We start from the raw sequence: 22000 nt of genomic DNA, 5'->3' as shown, positions 1-22000 counted from the left end.
GTATTAACATATTTTCATACCATCTGCATGGTTATTCCTTCCTTGTTAAATCTTTTAGCGCACTGTGGATATTTTCCAGCACCGTGGTTTTTCAGAGGAAATGTTTTACATTTACATTGACTCTTAGCTGAGCAAGACTGAACTAACCCTGAATAAGTATAAGTGGAAAAAAATGAAGGCTAGAAAGCATAAATTTTATCCTGTGGACAATGGGAGCATATTTATTTTCTAAGCTGATGGACTATAGCAAGGCACGAAACAGAAGAATTTTCAGCCTTCTCGAGATTCTATTTCCTGACCGTCTTATTTGGTGTATATATGACACAAATGATAACATCAGTTATTTCAAAGGGAAAAAAAATACCTGTTTATTATTAGAATGTCATGTATTTTTTTCTTGATAAACAAGGCCCATTGTGTTTTTGCTACTGTTGCAACATGTCACCTGGATCTCACATCCAAGTATGTAATTTTAATAATCGACAGGCACCTGCTGTCAGTGTGTACAATCACACTTGGCCAACCACTGAGGCAGCTTTTTTACATATTCACTCTGTTAAGTCAGACATTACAGCTGAGCGCTACTTCTGAGCAACGTGAACAAACAACTGTGCAACCTCCAGGCCACCAGTGGACTGGCACTAATCATCAGAGTGAGTGGCAGTTGATGGAATTAGAACAGCTTCCTCAAACTATTAAGAGAAGGGACAGAAAGACATGAACGGTGATGTTTTGAAGGGAGTTGTGGGCGGAGAGGCGGCAGATGCGAGGGTATTCATTAGCACCAAACTCAAGAACAAGACGAGTCCCCTTCTGTTCAACTGTGCTAGGAGAATTAGATGTATAGTCACTCAGCCAGACAATCATCAATTAAATCCTCACAGTCCCAGACAACTAGTGAACTAAGCAGAAACAATGCTAGATAAATCTAGTGCTAGATTTTTATTTTTTATTTTTTTTACCATAGATCCCTATGGTAATCGTTTTTGCTGAAATATTGAACACAAAATTTTGGAATTTTAGTATAATAGAAGAGTAAATTCATTTACTGACAGTTTGATTTCAGACTGAAATCTGCGAGGTGGGACATGTGAAAAAGTCTTGAGCTGCCCATAACGTCTTTAAATTTTGCCTGGAAAATGGGAAAATAGGTGCAGTGATTCATTGAAACATGTTCAAACATAAATGGAAATAAAGTATATAAGTTAAAAGTTAAAAGTTTGTACAATTCTTGAAAGTCAGTATTTGGTAAGACTTTCTTTGTTCTTTAGCACTATCTGAATTCTTTTTGATTGTTGGATTTCTTGCAATTTCTTCAAGTAGTTTTCAGGAATCGTTCATCAGGCATCTTTTATCTAAAGCTTTTTTTTTGTTTGCTTTTGTTCTGTTCTCCACCATAGAACCAAGTTCGCCAGAGCTTCTCTTTACATGTTGTACTGCCATTTTTGGGAGCATTACAAGTTGCTGTATGTCAATACAACCGTTCTATCCCAAATGTAATAATATGTATGCATTACGTCCATAGTAAGTACATAAATTGCAAAAAAGGGCAATAAACTACAAAAAAAGGAAATAGTTTTTGCTTTTTAAACATATTTCTAGTTAGAGAAATTTCAGAGGTATATACTTAAAAACTGTAAATACAAAAAAAGTTGCAGAAAATAGTTTCCAACCACAGGAAAATAATTTTGAATGTCTTCATAGTTTTATTTTTTAGATACACCAATTTTTGTATACTGCAGGAAAAACGGAAATAAATATTATATTGCAAATTTGCAAAAAAACAAAAAAACAGCATGTGCATCAAAATAAACTATTTCCAACAGTGCAATTTGAGTTCTAAGTGTCCCAGAAACTATACAGAAAAGCATAAACTCAAACATGACAGACATGGCAGACATGTTTGTTCATGCTGAAGTCTATGCCAACGTACGAAGTGCTATGAACAGCTGATCGGATCGGCAAAAGCATGTTTCTGGAATATTTTTGTTGCTGCAAGTGCTCTTTGTGCAATTTTTGCAAAACCATATGTGGAAGGAAACCGAGGACAAGCTGAATGCATAAGATGTAAGTACAACTCCTCCGGTTTCCTATGCAAAATACATTTTTGCGGTAACTTATATGGTTGCAATTCTACTGGGATTTAAAAATAGTTCAGCAAAGCGGGGAGTTCTGCTCCAATAGGCCTTAAAGGGTTGAGATGGTCCCACTCTGCTTCAATATTGTTGACATTTGGCCAATGGGGAGGCCAAGCTATGACTGATAATGTTCCACTGTGTGATTTTCTTTCTAGGTGTGCTTTTTGGAAGTGTGTTTGGAATCATTGCCAAGCTGAAAAATAAAGCAGTTGACAATCGATTTACAGGTGATATACATGCAGCCCCAAATCATGACAGAGCCTCCTCCGGGTTTAACGGGTTTCCTGACCTTCTCTGCACATTTGGATGAGGCTTTGGACCAGAATTTGATTCCTTCAGTCTCCTTCTTGTTTATTTGGCATACCATAGACTTTTCTCAGTGAACAGTAGATAGATCAGAATAAATATCAGATCCATCTCGTGGGTCCTATGTCAGGTCTTTGATGGAGTTATTCAATTCATTAAAAAAAAAAATGAATAAATACTGCGCACCATGCCAAGACAGGCCAAGTTTTCAAATAATAGCTCTTTAGGAATCATCCTGTTGGTGCAAAAATATTATTTTCTACCTATTCTCTAAAATTATTGCACACCACATGTTAAGTGGTCTTTTATGTGTTGACAGAACATTCCTCTGAATATGGTCTAGTACAAGAACTGTATAAAAAAAATGTCCAAAAGAAGCCCAGAAAATATTACCTATTGCTTTAGTCCAATTTAAATAATTAAATAAATAAAATAAATAAAAAATGTGTTGCTCCTTGGAAACCATATATAAAGAAGAGCACTAAAAAAAAGTTCAGCAACCAATTATGTTCAACATGTACAGTATGGGCAATATATTCAGTTTGCAGCCATATAGCTGTGCTGTGATCTATATCATCACTCACTGCTTTCTTGTCATTGTCTTCTCCTCAGTGATGCGCATTACCCTGAGCAACATGGGCTACTGGTTGGTATAATGTACTGTGAGAGTCAAAGCAATGCTTTCTCCAGGCATGAAAATATCTTCTTTCACAAAGTTCATCTCATAGAAGGCATAATTTATCTACATCACCATATTTATGCTTTACATTTGGTATATATCATATGGGGAGGTTTTCTTCAGAAAGCTGTTTGGGTTTAGAGTTTTGCTGTGAACAGTCATTACTATTTTAAGGTACTTACCTGTAGTTAGGACTGATGGTGTGAGTCTGAAAACGTAGTAAATCACTCAAGGTTTAGTAGCCGTTCTATTAGGAGACATTTTGTGGTGCTTCAAAAAGTGGCAACTTGCCATTAATCATGCATTTCACTGTTTTGAAAACACCCAGGGTTAGTGTCTGCCTGCCAGCCCTGTGTGTTTCTAGGCAGACTGTCAATGTTTTGTATGAGTAGATAGGTTGGCCACATTGTACAATCTGTTTCCAGTTCACCAGCCCTTGTGTATCTTTCCTCTGTTTACCCTGCTTTTGTTAAGCCAGTATAGGGTTTTGAACCCAGCTGATAAGAAGTGAGCTTTCTCAGGTTTTCACCAAATTGAATCATTAGCATTATTAATACATGCCGTCATACTTTAGCAGGTTACATTTGTCGTGCACATTTGGGCCAAATCGATGCAGCATTGCAGTATTATGTGTGGTTATTCAACATTTTTTTCACAATTAAGTTGGTTGTATCTAATGCGAGCAGATGTAAAAAAAATAATTCAAAACTGTGCAAGCGTATATTTCTTTAATACCTCTTAGTGGTGATTGCACAAAAAAAGGGATGCTTCTCCACGTGCATTTATGATCCCAATCACACTGATTCTTTTTTTTCTCTCCATAGGGCCATTTTGGTGTTGCTAAGCAGCCTGTAATCAGCCATCAGTTTCTTGTATGTCAGTGAGCTACATACAGTATAATTTACAGTAGCTATATTAGTATTAGTAGTATAGCATCAAAAACAGAAACCTTGAAGTGAAAGAGAGAAACAAGCCCCCAAATAGCCCTAAATGAAATCATATAATTTCCAAATGAAAAACGAACAAAGACCATGGTGCATTGTTAACACAGCTGAATCACAGCTGGTATATTCTGATTTTCCACCTGTTAGGTAGTTAGGCTTTTTTCTAAAATAATGAGATTATAGTTATTCACATTACAAACTGTTCCAAACATGTACTCACTTTAGACAATAAGCTACAGAGGGAGCCTACCATGTCGTCTGTTGGTGTTTAACTATCCAGTCTTTTCCACAGCACTTAAAATGTGGCTTACATTTGTAGATCATTGTGAAGCTCAGACAGGGAAAATGGTATCAAGACTCCACATGCAAATATAACCTGATCACACTCATGTGGGCATTAGTATGCATGGGAAGCTTTTTGAATGTGATAATTATCAAATCCTTGAAGATGATGTGAATAATATGTATTCGAGTAGCTTTCAGGTTATGGTACGTGGATTCGTAAGGTGGCTTTATTTCTATTCAAGTTGTTTAGTATGTGTGTGGAGATCTTTTTTTTTTTTTTTTTTTTTTTGCTGTTGTTTTTAATCATGTAAAATGATGCCATCATTTTATGACAAATGTTCCTCTAGGCATGGTGCATGCTCTTATATTTGATTTTTTTCTGTTCATCAAAAATGGATACTACACATGTCTATAAGTTTTCAGTAATCTTAGTTATTTTTTCTTCATTTCTGCTGTTGAACTTGCATTTGGAAAGGTCAAGCTCTTGGATTGTCAAAGTAGAGAAAAGCTGAAAGGCTCAGCATTGAACTTTTTCCTATCGGAGGTCACTTATTGAAAACATATCATATATACACAAAAATAGCTAAATAACTTTTTTAAAAATTATTAAAGAAATTCATTCTATCCAGTGCTTCAAAACTATATTTACTTCTGAATGAGAGTCTAGTCACATTTTATAGAATAGGTGTTGAATTCAAAGAAGACTGAATTAATCTGTACTGTATATATAGTCATATCTCCTATGACTGTAGAATCCCAAATGAACGTGTTAGAATCTGTTGGATATGTTTCTCGATTTGTTTTGGGGTCTTAATAGTAGTGTAGGAGAATACTTTTGTTTCTTCCAGGTAATAAAAATACAAACCACATATTTATTTTCCTGTCTTTTCAGGCAGTTTTATGTTAAAAGTATTTATAAACTGCAGATATAGAGGTGGCCAGGGCAAGGAAGTAGAACTAATTTATGGATTTTTTTTTGATTTTTTTTTTTTGGCTGAAGACAATGAGTGAAGGGGCTAGCATCTGGTGCTAACTGGACCATGTTCACTCCTTGGAGGTCTGTGCATTATGAGGTTCGGTAAGTTAGCTAAGGGCTAGCATCTGGTGTTAATTGGACCATGCAAACACCTTTAAGAGCTCTGGTGCACTTTCTTACAGTTGGTTGGAAGAAACATATGCCTGGCGTGAAGAAGCACACTAGCTTGATTTGCTGTGTTCAAGCTTGTTTCAACTTTCTAATTTATGATGAGAATCATTTGTATGTAAGTGGAAATTCAAGATATAACATCTTACATTCCCCTCTCCATGTCTCTGTCTTAATTATACATCAAAATTTGTTTCCCCATATACATCCTGTCTTTTTACCTTATTTTATATATTTTACCCGAGTGTCATATTTAAAATGCTTGTAAGTGGTTATGTTTTTCCTTTAATATAATGACAACATTTAATAAGAATGGAAATGTACTTAAATATCTCACTGAATTTCACTGAATAAATGTTTATTTAAATAAGCACTATTTTATTTTACTTACAATAACACACTAACTTGCTAATACAACTGTTCCCCCTTCAAAAAGCACTTTTAATGTTATCCAGCAAAACGATGACTAAAGTTTGTTTGTTTGTTTTAGAAAGAATTCTGAGTTACATAAGTCAGTGATAAACAAGGTTGCTTGTCAAACAGATGCTAACTATTAAATTATGGAATCTGGTTACTTTTCATGGTCAGTTGATCTTTACCCTCTTGGGATTTTATCATCCTGCATTTACGGATGCGTCATCACGTTTGGGACTATTTTTCACATTCTTTCAGAAGGAAAACAACACTAACTCTGTCTGATAAAAACAAGCACTCTAAAAGACTCCAGGGAGTAGTGCTTGGCAAAGGCATTTAATATTCTAATAGTAGAAAATATCATCAATAGTTACAAGTCTGACAGATTATAAACAGACTTATTTTATTCACAAGTTGAAAGTGTCTGGATTTATAATGTCCCAGTAACTATAGAATTCATCCTAATGAAAGCAGCAGTCAGTGTCATCCTTTCATTTAAGCGATTGTGTTTACTGAGTCAGTGGCTAGGTCATACTCACATGCACCTGTCACAACCTGTGACTGGGGATTGTTGTTATGAATAAACCAAATATTGCTATCTACCTGAGGAGTCCTGCACACATATTGAAAATCTTCTTTCAAAATTGTGTTGAGGGTTGCAGCTTCCAGCTACAGATTTCTCATCCAGCGAGGAAAGATATGTGTTTACTATCAAAGTAGCCTTCAACTTTAATGCCTAAGTTGAGGACTGTGTGGTAAGAATTATTATTTATTTATTTTTAGACCATTAAATAACATACATGTAACAGTATTTGTCAGAAGAATTCAGCCATGCATACATTTTATATTCAACACGTTTGTGTTGAGCTTGCAAAGACCAGCTACAAAATCCATTTTCAATATGACGGATCACAAAATGATTCATTACATACCACCGTCTACTTTTCAAGGTATTATATTGTGATGCCAAACACAGTACATTACTGGCTATAATTTAATGCAGTCGTGTTCCAACATTTGAATTTGAAATATGGCTATACATCTCCTTTTAGATGAGTTGGCGCTGGCTTGAGCTACTCCATTAGCAGACCTTGAATGGGGCCTTCACACTATTACAGATATAGCTGTAACTTATTGCCTCTGTCATCTGTAGAAGCTGCTGCTGGGTGTAGCCTTCTGTTTTCAGAAAGCGACATCCAGCCTTGTTTTATGACAAATATATAAAGCGGCATGACGCTATTAGGACGGGTAATGGATTATATTCAGAAATTAAATTAAGAATTTAATTTTCTTTTTAAAGTAAAAAGAAATCAGTAATTTAAAGTGACCCCTAGCATGATAATGTGTTCACACTGTATTTGTGTGTTTGCGTGTGGGATTGGGTGTCTTTACTCATGTGTGATTGTGTGTGCATCTGAGTGTGACAAAGCAAAGGCGTGTGTCTCTCAGCAAAATGATAATGCTTCATAATTGTTGCACTGCAGTTATTGATGTACAATATATGCATGTTCTCGATGTGGGTTAGAGGGCATATTTAGGCAGATTGCCCTAATGCAAAAAAGAAAAAAAATCCCCCGTGGACTATAACACATGCAGTTTTATTAAAACGTATTATCATCATTCTTTTCGTGGTATATTAACCATCGCTGGAAGCCAGTGAATGTGTTGAAATATCTGCTGTTTCACTGTGTAATACTGCTAACTTAAGTGTGCCTATCCACTCCCTTCTTCAGTCTGGCTGGGGTGATGAGAGTGAGGAACATCACCAACCAGCCAGAGGGTCTCTGTAGTTGGTTTATTATTCATGTTGTCTACCCAACATTCTACCCAATCTAGGCCAAAGCGCTATTATAACTGCTAAGTGTCACATGCAAGACTTCCGTTTGCCCATTCATTCACTCCCATTGCATCAGTCTATGCTGAAGTCCATCCACCCAATACTCTGATTCACAAAATGTTGAGAGTGCTAGGACCAGAGCAGCAATAAAATGACATCAGGCTTTCACAGTACACACCTGAATGAGTAAAGAGGAATGGGAATATCCGGAAGCTTCATTAATTCATGAAACCTGCTGGATGTAGTATTTTTCTTTTATCTAACCCTGAAACTCACGAGCATCTGTCTGCTTGTGCTTTTACCTGGCTAAGGTGATTTCATAAATAAATGCTTTCTACAAGACAAAGTGGGCTGACAGAATGTTTCCTGTCACTACCTTTTATATCAGCAAATCCATAAAGTGCTGCACCCCTGTGTGTCTTAATTTATTCTCAACTGCTGTAAAGGGTGTAATTGCAACAAGGCACCAAATAACATTACATCCCATCTGACATGTGTCTGTTTGTGTAACGTAAGTGATACTTACACTTGGTGTGGTTAGATGGTAGACTCAGGACTAGTGTTTCAGGGGTCTAAGTAGGGATGGGTACCGGTGTCCGGTGCCATGATGGCACCGGTTCTGACATAAACGGTAGTAACCAGACCGAAAAGCAGCGCACATTTCGGTGCTTTATTTCGGTGCTTTTTTTTCCTGAGCTGTGATACACTTTAGATTCTAGCCAATCATTTTACGTTTCCGAGGATAGTAGGCGGGGCCAGGTACGTACGTTCTTTTAGAGCAGAGCTACAGATTAAAAATGTCCAAGGCGAAGCGGTCAAAAGTCTGGCTGTACTTCACAGCAAAATATGCAAACTCAGCAGCCTGCAACAAGTGCTTTAAGCTGATACTGTGATACTGTCAAAGGAGGTAAAACCTCAAATCCGATGAAACACCTGGCGATGCATAGCGTTTTTTTTAAAAGCCCAGAAATGCGCCGTATTTGATAGCTTGCTGCGAGACCTCACACCGAGCGCATCTACTGCGGGTGGGTTGGCTGTTATGCAACATCCCCCAAAAACACGAAGAGGAGAGTCCTGGCCCCTAGCCCTGCCAGTGTAGCAGAAATGATGACGGATGATGGTGGCAGCAGCAGCCGTTCTTCTCTGCGTGAGTAGCTAATTTACGTTGAGTAGGCTAACCACGTTATTACATTAATGCATGTAAGGTGAACTAGCAAACACCATCATAGCTACATGCGGCTGTCTTCTTGTTTGATGGCAGATACTCCCTTCACCCTGGCTAAAAAGGCTAAAATGACCAAAGAAAAAGTGGAAAACAGTTAAACATGAGAGGTTTTTGGACAAAGTTTGTGTTTTTTTCCATTGTTTAAGCACTACTTCCAGCCAAGAGTGATACCATATATGCCCCATAGCTGCAGAAAAGGCTAACATTGTTATCTTTTTATAAAAAACAGCTGAACATGAGAGGTTTTTGGACCAATTTTGTGTTCTCCATTCTTTAAGCACCGGTTTGAGCACCGTTTGAGCACCGGCACCGTTTCAAAAGTACCGATTTGGCACCGGTATCGGATAAAACCTAAACGATACCCATCCCTAGGTCTAAGTGGGATTTCTGATAATCAAGACGGCTACTAACCGTCTCATACCGTGTTGTTGGTTTATACTTTACAGATTTTTATTTCCTTTAAACCAAATGCTCTATTTAGTTCTTCATTCAGTTACATAACCCTGCTTTTTCTGATTTCATATTCTCTTCAACCTTGAAAGCTCACTTATCATTCCACTCTCTTTTATTACTTTCTCCTCTCCAGCGCCCAACACACACGTTTCCTATGTTGTTCTTTATTTGTATATGCCAGAGACCAGGTATACTATGATCCTTCAGATTCTTGATTATTCTTTTTATGTTGCATGTACAAAACAGATTTTCTAGGTTGTTGGATGAGTCAGGTACCTTTTACTTCATGGATTTGTCAATGCAGCTACTATATCTAAGGACTTTTAAGCCCTCTACTGCAGCTGTAAAAATCCCTTATCAGAGTGAAAAGTGATGGGAAACATGTCGTGAGCTACAGAGTCTTAATTCCATACTTAAAGTAGTTCACAATGAGGGATGCCACGCCGTGAAATTTCATTTTTGTAGAAGCGAAAGATTTCATTACCAAAGGGTCCTCAGAAAAACATTGTTCTTCTTCACTGTTTTTCCTGTTTGTCTCCCTCGACACTGGCTTGGCAGAAAAAAAATGCTTATGTGTACAATAGTAGTATTTTCATGGAAAGCACAACAATTTATTTCTTCTCGCTACGTTATCCTTGTCGTAACCATTTTTACGCCTCAGATAACTAATGGGAAAGAGCAAAATGTCACATGATAAATCTTATATTTAGAACAAATTCAAATATGCAATATGAGGGAGCTACAATGAGAATCACGAGTCATTACAAAATTAACATTTTGGTTAAGAGACAATAGGACTGTAGCACTGCAGAAGGCATTTTTATAAAGTGTTCCTCTGTAAAGGATGTTGTTCCCATGGTTAGTTGGTTTGCTTGGTCTCTCATGCTCCAGTAGTTAATGTGTACTAGTCCATTGCTGCAGATGCTGTCCGCATGGGGACTGGAGCTGAGGAGTGACCAACAGAGCTCAACGTGGGGAGGGACGGACAGTGTGTTCCAGAACAGATGTTTCCAGCCTTTGTGCATTTGTCATTTCAGCTTTAATCTGGTCAGTGAAGGGCATAGATGCTGCATGGATGGGGACCCCAGCTGTCAGCACTCTTGAGAAGTCACCCACCCCTCCACCCCTCACCACAAATCCTAAATTCATTCGAACATTCAAGGTCCTCCTATTCAAATCCATACTCATGTACGCACGCAAAAGCAAACACCACACTTTGTAATTGGCTCAGAATTAGGGCACACGGACTATTGTTGAACCTGTGGAGATTATACATCATGCCTGAATCTGTGGAGATTATGCAGTGCTGGGATATTATGCCTCCATTTTCTCTGATTGCCTCTTTGTATTATTTCCCTTGGTTGTGCCGTAGTGAATCTTCTACTTATTTCATCCCTTTTTCTTCCCTAATATTGTACCACATTCTGTTTTTGGTTTTCACTCAGTTTTCCTCTGTTGTACACAGTCTATTCCCCTGCTTTCTACCATTCTCCTCTATTCACCCCCTACCCCTACACACACACACACACACACACACACACACACACACACACACACACACACACACACACACACACAACCACCACCATCAACCATCAACACCACCACTCTCCACCCCCTTGCCTTACCCTCCTCCTCCGTGCCTCTCCTCCTTAGGGCCTCTGGCTGTCTCCCCACAAGTGATGTTCTCCTGGCCAGATGATGCATGCATATCTCTTGTGTCTTCTTGATGCTAACTCACGTAGACATTTGCACGGCATTGTGGGATTCTGCTCTCGGTCATATTTCATGTAATGATGAAAATGATGATGGTGATGAGGAATCAGGGAGAGGCGGGGATGGGGTTGGAGAGGGGGTGTGCTTCTATTTTTTGCCCTTGTCTTTTCTTCAGTATCAATCAGTGCATTGAGATTAGACAGTAGATAAATGGTGGTCACACAGAGTGAAGCATGGGTAATAAGTTTTGGTTTGAGTTTGGACGAGTTCCTTTTCACTTTCCATGCGATCATGAACAGCACTCAGTATTATACACAAAAAAGTAGGCTTCATCGCTGCTTGTGTTTAGCATCAGTTTAGAATTATAAACTCCGACTTTCATGGTTGCTAATCTCTGGGTCAGTCACTCTTCTGTTTTTTTGTTTGTTTGTTTGTTTGTTTGTTTGTTTTGTTCACTTCAAGGGCACCCATGATTGCTTGAACAGTGTGTTCTGAGAAAGAGACAGGAAGTGAAAATTATCCCTAATAGAATAACATTTTCCTTGCAAGTGTGCTAACGAACGGAAATGTGTTCTGAGCAAAAACTGAGTAAGAGGGAAACAGGGAGGATAAACATATTCAGTGAAGAGAGAGGGGAGGGAGGTGTCATTATTGGATGAGTCTGGGCCATGGCAGACTTTTGGCCCTCCTACAGTGTCTCATCTATGTGTATGTGCAGCACATTTGTGTGTGTTATAGAGTTAAAAAGATATGCTGGTGCTTGTGTGCACATTTTAGGGACTTGCTGCTATGCAAAGCTTTGTCAGTGGATATAGCATCTATGGAAGAGAGATTTCTTCACAGTCTACGCTACACCCTAATTAATCTGCTTAAACCTGCTAGGCCTGTCTCCAGCACTCTTACACATCAGAAAAGCCAGCTCTGAATCCAACCAGGATTTTCTCCATGGATGCCAGTGGAAAATCATTCCAGCTTCACCGCTGACAGCTTTCTGTCAGAATGTGCAGAAATGCATATAGAGTGGAGACAAACATACACATCATCATTTCCTATCATGAATATTGAATAGGGAAGCAGTTATCAAGAGAGGTCATGAAGTCCCTTAAAAGGTCTAGTTGTTGGTTTATATTGCCTACCTACAGCCAGTGCCTTTCAGATGACAAGCACTTCCATATCCAACAGATAAACCATTGTAAGGTCAGTGCTGTTCTATTGGGTTTGCCATAGGGTATAGCTGTGATCTGGATATGACAAAAACACCAATGACCAAATGGTGACAGTCTTTTTTATTTATTGCTGGTATAACTCCCCTGTAACATCTAATGAAATAAATTCAGATGGTACAGCCAAATGTTTTTTGGGTGTTTTTTTTGCAAGCTGTTGTGACAAACTACTTCAATCCAACTTAGGTACCTAACTTCATTCATTTCTAATGAACAACACGCTTTTAAAGAGTGCCACACTGAATATTGAATTGAAGTTAGAGATAAAGTTTCAGGCTTTTGGTAGCACTTAAGCAGATTATAGTGTGATGACTGCAGAATGAAGAAATCATCACAGCAAGCAAAAATGAAATGTTCAATATTTTCTTGGCAGTACCAACAAAATATAGACTAATGCTGGAGCGCGTGTGAGCCACAATGTTCCAAAAAATAGTAATGTCAAAGTATCTTACTGTATATTTTACAGTTTTGTACTGTCTTTCTAGAATATCATGAAATTTACATAAGTAGACTGTGATTTTACATGTCAAAGGTAAAATAACATAACATCACTGTAAATATAGTAAAACACAATTTACTTGTTTTTTAAATATATATTTTTTTGTACATGTGCATATTTAGATTGTTAAAATACATTCACAAATGTATCATGATTTCACAAATATCTGTCCGTTATTTGAAAGATCGAACTGTTGAATTCAAATGTAATGCTATGGAAAAGTATATAACATGATTCCTATAAGCTTGTGTTACATCACATAAGTATTATTATCATTGCTATTTAGGGCGATTGTGGCTGAGGAGTTGGCAGTTCGCCTTGTGATCAGAAGGTTGCTGGTTCGAGCCTAAGCTCGGACACTCTCGGTATTGTGTCCGTGGTCAAGACTCTTCACCTACCACCTACTAGTGATGGCCAGAGGGGCCGATGGTGTGATATGGCAGCCTCGCCTCTGTCCCAGGGCATGCAATCCATTATTATTTAAACCAACTGTTAACTGTATATTTCTGTACATTTGCGTATTATGATTCATATTGCCACATTCATTGACCTTGTTTATAGCTAATTTCATTGTTTGATCACATTAAAATGTTCCTAATTTAATGTCTAAAAGTACTTGGAAAAGGCAGAATCCCATGTACTGAAAATGACTGTATTTTCATGAGAAAGTTATTTTCTGTTATTTTACGGTCGTATTTTGCGCCCCAGCTGCTGGAATATTACCGTTTTTTTTATTTGTTTTTTTCCCTATTTATATGTAATTTCATTGTTTAATCACATTAACATGTTCCTAATTTAATGTTTAAAATCACTTGAAAAGGCAAGATCCCATGTAAAATTAGCGCAACAAACTGTATTGTCATTATTGGAAATAATCGTATTTTTATGAGGGAGTTATTTTCTGTTATTTTACGGTAGTATTTTGGCACCCCAGCTGCCGGAATATTACCATTTTTTTAAGATGTTTTTTGTAACAGTGCAGAGCTTTAGCAGGCACAATATTTTGCTGAATATGTAACCTGGCTAGACAGATACTAGACCTAGCATGGTGCTGATATCATACTGAGTGTGTATATTTTCTTGTGGCTTGCCAGCTTATTATTTAGTTTGGGTGTCTAATGACTGGAAAGGCGTATGCATTGATGGTTTGGATCTTATTCCTTTGTATAGTGCCAAACACTACAGTATCCATGAGTGGTGCGTTGAGTCACAGGGATTCTTATTGTCAGCTCAGTTCTACCTTGTCTTAGAGTCCTGATGTGTTGCTCTGTCAACCAGGAGGTGATTTGGGGCCCAGTGGTGTTATTTCCAATTTTTTCGACTCATTTGCCTACTCATCCTGGGTGCTACCATGTCTGAGAGGAGCTTCCATGTTGTGGAGTGGAGGTAATTGGTAGTTTGAGACTATCATGCCCATTATATGATATATCATGATATATGTGGCAGTCTTTAAAAATTGCTCTGCCCTGTGTCAATCAGTCCTGGTGCATACCTGCTGTTAGCAGTCACTTTGCTGTGAGGTGATCATTGAGAGTTTAGCTGCTATTGAGAGATTACTCTGAATGGATCTTTGGAAAACTGATTCTACAGTCTAATTCTTCAGCCATGTAACCACAGCTGTGAGCCTTTAGTTGACAGTTTCTAGAACCTCAGTTATCTTGTTGTACCTCTTTTTCATCCAGAATGTGTCTCTTATGATTCCCTTCTGCAACTCAATCAATTAACATCCTCCAACTTTTTGGTTTCCCTGATTTTGTCTTTTCCTCTACCTGCATCTTGGATCTATATCTGTGATTTTAATTTATAAGTGATTTTAAGATTACTGTGGCAATGGTATGTATATATGACCTCAATGGTTTCAGTGATACTGGTAGTACAGATGATGCATTGACCAGTATTCATATTCACAGACATTTTCTTAAATGGGCAATCAGTGTGCCATATTTTTCTATGGTTGGCTACCTTGAGTTTTGCCACAATATTCATCTTCACCACAGTACTGTAGATGCAATTGTCATTGCAGGTAGCTGGGAACCATCAAGTTTAGTTACACTGCTCGTCTACTTTGTGTACACTGTTTTTTCCTAGCATGTTTGGCTTATTATTTCCACACTGCTGACTATTGTTCCTGTGGTGTTACACGGGGAAAAGAAGGTTGGAAATAGCTGCGGTGAAGATGTTTTTCAAGATGAGGGCAGACCATAGGGTGGCATATAAGAGTAGAGGAAGGTGCACACAGGTGGACTGTATCCTGTGTAGACAGTGCAATCTAAAAAAGATGCAAGGGAGTGTCAGGGGAGAATGTAGCTAGGTACCATCAGATGGTAGTCAGTAGGATGAATTTGGAAATCAAGAAGAGGAAGGGAGGGAAGGGAGAGTCAAGGGTTAACTAGTGGAAGCTGAAGAAGGAAGAATATTGCACAGACTTCAGGAAGGCATTGAGACAGGCTTTGGGTAGTGGGGCAGAGTAGAGCTCTGATTTGACGAGAGAAACTGGCAAGAAGGTATTTCCTGTGTCTTTTGAAGAAAGAAAAGAGGATGAGAGAACTTAGTAGTGGAATGAGGCAATATAAGAGGAAGAGGTTAATAAAAAAAAAGTACAATATGGGGAGGTGAGATACAGCAAAGAGAGAGGTGGCAAAGATGAAGGAAAATACTTATAGTTAGTTATAAAATGACTGGAAAGGGTGTGCAGCAGGTTAGCGTGATTAAGGATAGCAATAGAAATGTACCAAAAAGACAGTGCTGAGAGGGTGGAAGAAGAACTTTGAGAAAATGAATGAAGAAAATGAGAGTGAAAGGGTGATGGATGGATGAATGAATGGAGAAGTAAATCTAGAAGTGCAGTAAACTGGTAAGGAGGAAGTGAGGTCAGCTATGAAGAGGATGAAGAGTGGAAAGTTGATTATGACATACTTCTTGAGGTATGAAGATGCCAGTGAGACAGTGGACTTGGATTTTATCCAGACTGTTTAACACAGTCGTGGAGAATGTTGATGGAGAAGTATAGCAATGGTCAGAAAAAGTTGCACTGTCTTTATGGATCTAGAGATAACCCATGGAAGGGTGGCAAGTGAGGAACTGTGGTATTGTATCATGGATTCAAGAGTGGCAGAGAAGTATGTGAAGGTGGTGCAGGACAAGTATGAGGACAACGAGACAGTGGTTACCTGTGCGGCACAAGTGATAGATGTGTTGAATCTGACGTGTAATTACTCCAAGGATCAGCTCTGAGCCCCTTCTTGTTTGCAATGGGATCATAGAGAAGATTAAGCAGGAGTTTCTGTGGACTACAATGTTCACAGACAATATTGTGATATGCAGTGAAAGTTGGGAATGAGTGGAAGAGTGCCTGGAGAGCTGGAGGTATGCTGTGGAGAGAAGAGGAATCAAATTCAGTCGAAGCAAGACAGAATATGTCATGAATGAGAGCGAGACAGGTGTAATGCTGGAGATGTATGGAGGAGAAGTGAAGACGGATGAGTTTAAATACCTTGAGTCAGTTGTTGAAAGGGGGTGCAGACATGGTGGACCAGATGGAGACAACTGTCAGGGGTGATTTATCAAAGAAGGATAGCAGTAAGAGTGAATGAGAAGGTGTACATGAAGGTAGTGGGACCTACTACCATGTACGGTTTTGAGACCATGGCACCAACAAAAAGACAGCAGGCTGAGGTGGAGGGGAGCAGAGCTGATGTTAAGACTTTCATAGACCGAAATGAGTACATCAGAGGGACAGCTCAAGTTTTTTAGAGTCAATGTTTAAGAGACAAGGTTGATTTTGTTTTGACATCCTCAAAGATTTATAGTGGGTTGTACGTTTATTCCACAGCTGCTCTAAATTACCAAAATCCTCTTTAATGGTTTTTGTAATAATTCATCCATTACTATGCCCAGATTGCATTCCTGAACAAAGAAAACCGTTTTTGTGGTTGGTGGTTCAGTGTTATGGTTGATTAATTTCTAGCTTCTCAGAAAAGTCCAGTATGCTGTTTTAAATTTGGCTACAAAAATGAAAACTAAATAATTTTCAGTTAATAAAAATAATGTTGTAGTTCTTAAGACATAGAGAGAGTAAGAGAGATAGGAATCGAAAGCAATCCTTGTATTCAAACCTAGGGTAGTTTGTCCAACTACTTTTGAGCCTCTGAAAATGGATGACTATGTGTAGTTTTCTTATGCATGGTTTTAGGAATGATGATGATAATTAAAAAGTTATGATATAAATAGTATGTTTACCTTCCATACAACAAAAAGTTGCAAGAGGAACAAACACTGCTTATTTTGGTCTATATAGACACAAAAGCATTCATGAAATTAGGACTCTTTTTCACTTAAAAAAGGCACAAATGTTGGTAGGTGCAGTGGCAGATGCCTCATGACTATTGTTTTTAATAAGAGCCTGAAAAAAAGGATCCATGGGATTAAAATTGCTAATTTAAATTCCTTTGTCTGCTGGTTAATGCCGCTCACAGACAACTTGCCAGTTCCTCAGTTTGACTACTTCTGTCCAAACTGTAGATGATGCCAATGTAAGTCATGACACAAATTAGCAGAATTTATTTTCTTTTGAAGCAGAAAAAAATAGTCTACAGTTGAATTGACTGAAAAACAAAGCAAAAATCCTTTTAGTGGTGCAACCAAACACTGGTTTCACATTTGTGTCCACGTTTAAAGAGGCCATTCCTTTCCTCTGACAGCCTCAGTAAGTTTCAGATAACCTCAGATAACCAGCTTCTGTGCACAAGTTATTCCTTGAGCAGTCAAGCATAAGTATTTTTCAACATCAAATATGATTTTTCTTGTCTGTTTTGCATATTTCATTGAATTATTTTATATTGTATTAAGTATTTACAACATTAGATTTTTTTAGAAGACTGTTAATCACATTTTCCTTCCTTTCTTTCTTTTTAGTCACAGAACTACATAACTACAACTACTAGCTGACATTTTGGAATATTTGTGATCACTTTAGTTTTTTTCTCTTGAGCAAACATGACTCAGTGCAGTGAAAATCAAGAAAAGATAATCTTGTGAAAATGTCTTGACCTCGATAAACAACATTTGGCAAAATACTATCATCCACCTTTTAGTTTTCTGAAGATTTCTGTAGTATTGCACACATTGTAATAGTTATGATCTCAAGTTTGAATTTTATCACTTCTATGGAAGTGCAGATGTTCACACCAGGATCTTTATGCAGTGCAACTGCACACACAACACATTGTGAAGTTGTAGTGAGCAGTTAGGCAGTCATTTAAATGATTTTTTAATTGGACATAGGACAAATGCTGAAGTAGAACAATTCCAAAGCCACCCTTCTCCTTCTCCTTCTGTGTTAGCTCAATTAATCCCTGATTGGAGCTAATTACTTGTGTAACGTCTATTTGAAATAAGGCTGGATATAAAGTAGGCTGAAGACACTTGGCGATTTCTTCTTCACTCTTTAATGCAGTCTTCCTGCCAAACAAACCAAATATTTGATGACAGAGTGTCTAATTGCCTGCTTTCTATCTCACTCACTCTCTGCCTGTGATTAACAAGCATGGGCAGGTGTGTACTGTGCTGAAGTGTGCATGATTTAGATTTACATTCCCACACTATAGATTATACATTAACACTTTGATAGTCGTTCTCGATCACTAAATCATACTTGCTGTTTTCCAGCCATTAAAACGCTCTGGTCTGGCTTTACTTAGGCTATTAGAAGCTGTTAAGCGGGGTAAATAAACTGTGAGCTAATGACGAGAATGCATCTGCAACATCTGAACTCCACAGCACCACATTTAGCAGCACTTAATTAATCTTAATGGTTTCTGAAATAAGCCAGCCAAACAAATATCTTATCCATAAATTACTTTTCTCTGTGCCGTAACACATGTTACCACAAAGCACCCACTGGGGATGCTTATAAATTAATATATATGTGTGCAGCATATGTGCGCAGCCTGAAACCCTTACAGTGCAAACTGAGACACGTGTAGTCTTTCCTAGTAAAGAGTTGTTTACCACAATATTAGCTGCCTAAATCAACCTCGCTCCCATTTCCCCTTTCTCATCATTTTCATTCCCCTCTTAAATGTTTCTCTTCTCACACCATAATTCTCTGTCTGTCTTCTTACGAGGGACCAGAAAAGAGTTGGAGCCCGCACAAGTGCAGGCTCAGTTATTTGAAGGGATGCCATTTAAATTAGTGTTGAAGTTGAAGGAACAGTTTCAGTAAGTGGTGTTTGCAGGAGTATTTTTTATTTATTTATTTGTTTGCATGTTTGTGTGTGTGTGCCGGGGTGTTTGTGTGTAGTGCCTGTCACAATGTTCTTATCACCTCCTCACACACCTGCTTCCATCGAAGACTGAGCCTCCCCTCTTCTCAAGCCTTCTCATCAAAGCCAGATCCAACCACAGTTGTCGCTTCCCTTTCCCTGCACGTGTTCCCCTCCCCCGTCTAGCTGGTTTGGCTTGTGTTCAGCAGCAGCCACTCCCCTTGTATTACTGCGTTGTCTAGGCAGTCAGACCTTGCTGGTATCATGCAATCCCCAAGAGGAAAATTCATGTGGCTCGGCGGATGCACGTACAGGTGCTGTAACTCTTGGAACGGCTATTTGGGATTAGGGAGGATGATAAACTGCTAAAAGCACAAAGCCTCAAGTTGCTGGCATTGGGAGTAGAGAGAGGACATTTTTTTTGCAAACTACAGGTGCAAATCAGATGCTTTAGCTAACAAAGTCACTGTCAATTTATGTGCAATACCATCTATAAATAATCAAATTGATAGAAACTTGTGTGTAAATGAATGTAAGGCAAAGAATGATCCAAGTGCAATGCACATATGCAATTTATTTCCACAGACACAATAGAAACAGTCGCATGATTCAGTTCTGTCTAATTAAAAGCAGTGTGTGTAGGTGGCAAAAAAATCAATTTGGTTTCCATACAACCTTTGTTTGTTCACAGTTTTAAACAAAGCCCCTTGAAAACAGCAGCACACTTAAGAGGTGCTGCCTTGTTTAAATCGTTACACAAACATAGAGCTACAAAAAATAAAGCATATAAAACTGGAAATAGTCCAAATAGTGTATTTCCAAGGCTTTTGTAAGTAAATGTGTTTTTTTTCAAATAACGTAGACTAATTCTGGATGTCAGTGTTATAGGAGCATGTGCTCTAGTGCAAAACCTTCAAGCAGAGATAGAATTTAAGGCTATTAATTCTCATAGTTTTCATAGAGGATGCTTTCACAAAATGCCCCCTGGATGCTATGCAGAGACAGAATTATCACTTCCGTAACACGGCAACATTTCTTTCTGATTCTCTATTGACACCTTACCTCTGTCTTTCACAGGACTGACAGCTAATCTCTACTTGCCTTCCCGTAAAGGCATTACAGTACATTGACGAGCACTTTTATCTATATTTTTTTGCTCTTCCCGTGCTCTTATGTTTATCTACTGTACCTTGCAATAGTTGTACAAATTTTGCTCTTTCTTAATTAACTCTGCCAAAATAAAGACTGTCTTTTGGTTCCTAATTAAGAGATGCTGAGGTTGTAGTATATTGGAAATGTAAAATGAGAATCTCATTTTCTTTGACTTCCTTGAGGCTGGGATTTTAGGAGCAGTCCTTCCTATCACTAATCAAGCATTTGGTGTTTGGTGTGGTTATTGTATCCAGATACAACATTTTGATGATTAGTTTGATAATTGTGTGTGTATGGTATGTGTGTGTGCGTGGGCTTCTCTATTTAATGAGAGATGGATATTTATCCAACTCCTACTTAATGGAAGTGCAAACCTTATCTATGTATACAATCTCAAGAACCCTACCTCCAGACAGAACTTTATAGTAACATCTGTATGTGCGGTGTGCATACACCCACCCCCCACCCCGTCCGTCGCTGTCTGCTTTGTCCTCCCTTGAGAGCCGCAGCATTAATAACTGTAAGTGGATAATGCCCTCGTTCGAATTCCGATCAAGGTTTAATAAGAGCATGATTCAGTCGGCTACTGGCAGCAGAAGGCACTTTGTGCGTGTGCGTGTGTGTATGTTCTTTAAGGTAAAGTAAAGTGCATTGCTGGGGTGCATTCAAAGGTTTTGGTGGTCAATTTCCGACCTTTCTCCTCACATTGACACAAATCAAAAGCCTAAAAGTGAGGTGCATGACTATATCACTGTCACACTGGTGGTATGAGTCCTTAATAATGTAATCAAAGTGGCAGTAACAGATTAATGCTTATGCACTTGTTCTCTGTCTGCTTGCAAACCAATGCAGGACCTCTCATATACATTCTGGACTTGTGTATGAGTAAATGTCTTTAGAACTAGTTGTCATAAACGGTTATTGCACTGGCCTACGCTTGCAGCTATAAGGGGAGAATCTCTTCAATATAGGTAAATATCATATAGTCCTAGATTCTTTACAGGCATCCTGTCAACAGCCAGTCGTCTAATACAAGCAGACTGGTAGGAACTGCAATACTTAATAACGTAAAACATTACAGCAAGAAGGACAGGGAAGTAAAAATGTACTGCAGCGTCACATGAAAACACTTAAGAATTATTAATGTTTCTATGTATTATGTAATATTAAGTTCCTCATGGAAGCCATGGGACAATACAGAGGGAGCATTATTCATGTTGAGAAGACGTGTGTTATGCTGAGAGTCAGAGCCATTAAACAAGCTATCTGTTCATTGCCATTAGCTCCAAATGCTCCGAGAGAAAAACCCGACTTTGACATCTAATCCTCTTACTCGGAAGCGAACTAATGCACGCAGAGCATGTAGTACATCTCACAAACAGATCCATTTTTTTAATGCACATACCTCCGATGGCACAGTATCGATGAGAAGTCTGGTTTTTTTTGTCTCCCCAAACGTCTTTAGACTTCCCCACTCTGGTCCTGTCTCCCCTCTCCCCTCCCTCTACCCAACCAGATGGCCTCCCTCTAACAGAGCATTGACACCAGATGTGCAGTTCCAGTGTCGACTCAGGGACCAGCTGGGTTGAGTGTGCCAGTGGTTCTGTTAATGAAAATGGCTATGCTGTGTGTGTGCGTGTGTGTTTGTATTTACTGTGGTTCAGTGGCATGTGACAGTTGGGGAACTCTCTGTGGGTGAGGGTTTTTTTAGAGTGAGCCACA

General features: G+C 38.5%; 1 protein-coding gene across 3 annotated transcripts in view; it reads left to right on the top strand.

Annotated features, from left to right (window-relative positions):
- Window positions 1-22000, top strand: part of LOC101480017 (roundabout homolog 2) — an 83453-nt gene that overhangs the window by 8216 nt on the left and 53237 nt on the right. The window contains exon 1 of one of the 3 annotated variants that reach the window (XM_076889012.1): window positions 8420-8894. The exons of the other annotated variants lie outside the window; for them this stretch is intronic. Within the exon in view, the coding sequence (XP_076745127.1) occupies window positions 8852-8894 (43 nt within the window). The 5' untranslated portion in view covers window positions 8420-8851. Of the gene's footprint in view, window positions 1-8419; window positions 8895-22000 lie in introns of those variants that run through there. 3 annotated transcript variants of the gene reach the window in all.

Source organism: Maylandia zebra, linkage group LG10, assembly GCF_041146795.1.
Source record: "Maylandia zebra isolate NMK-2024a linkage group LG10, Mzebra_GT3a, whole genome shotgun sequence".
In the NCBI taxonomy this organism is placed as follows: Eukaryota; Metazoa; Chordata; class Actinopteri; order Cichliformes; family Cichlidae; genus Maylandia; species Maylandia zebra.
The sequence above is the reverse complement of the archived record's forward strand: the minus strand, read 5'-3'. Positions and strand labels throughout refer to the sequence as shown.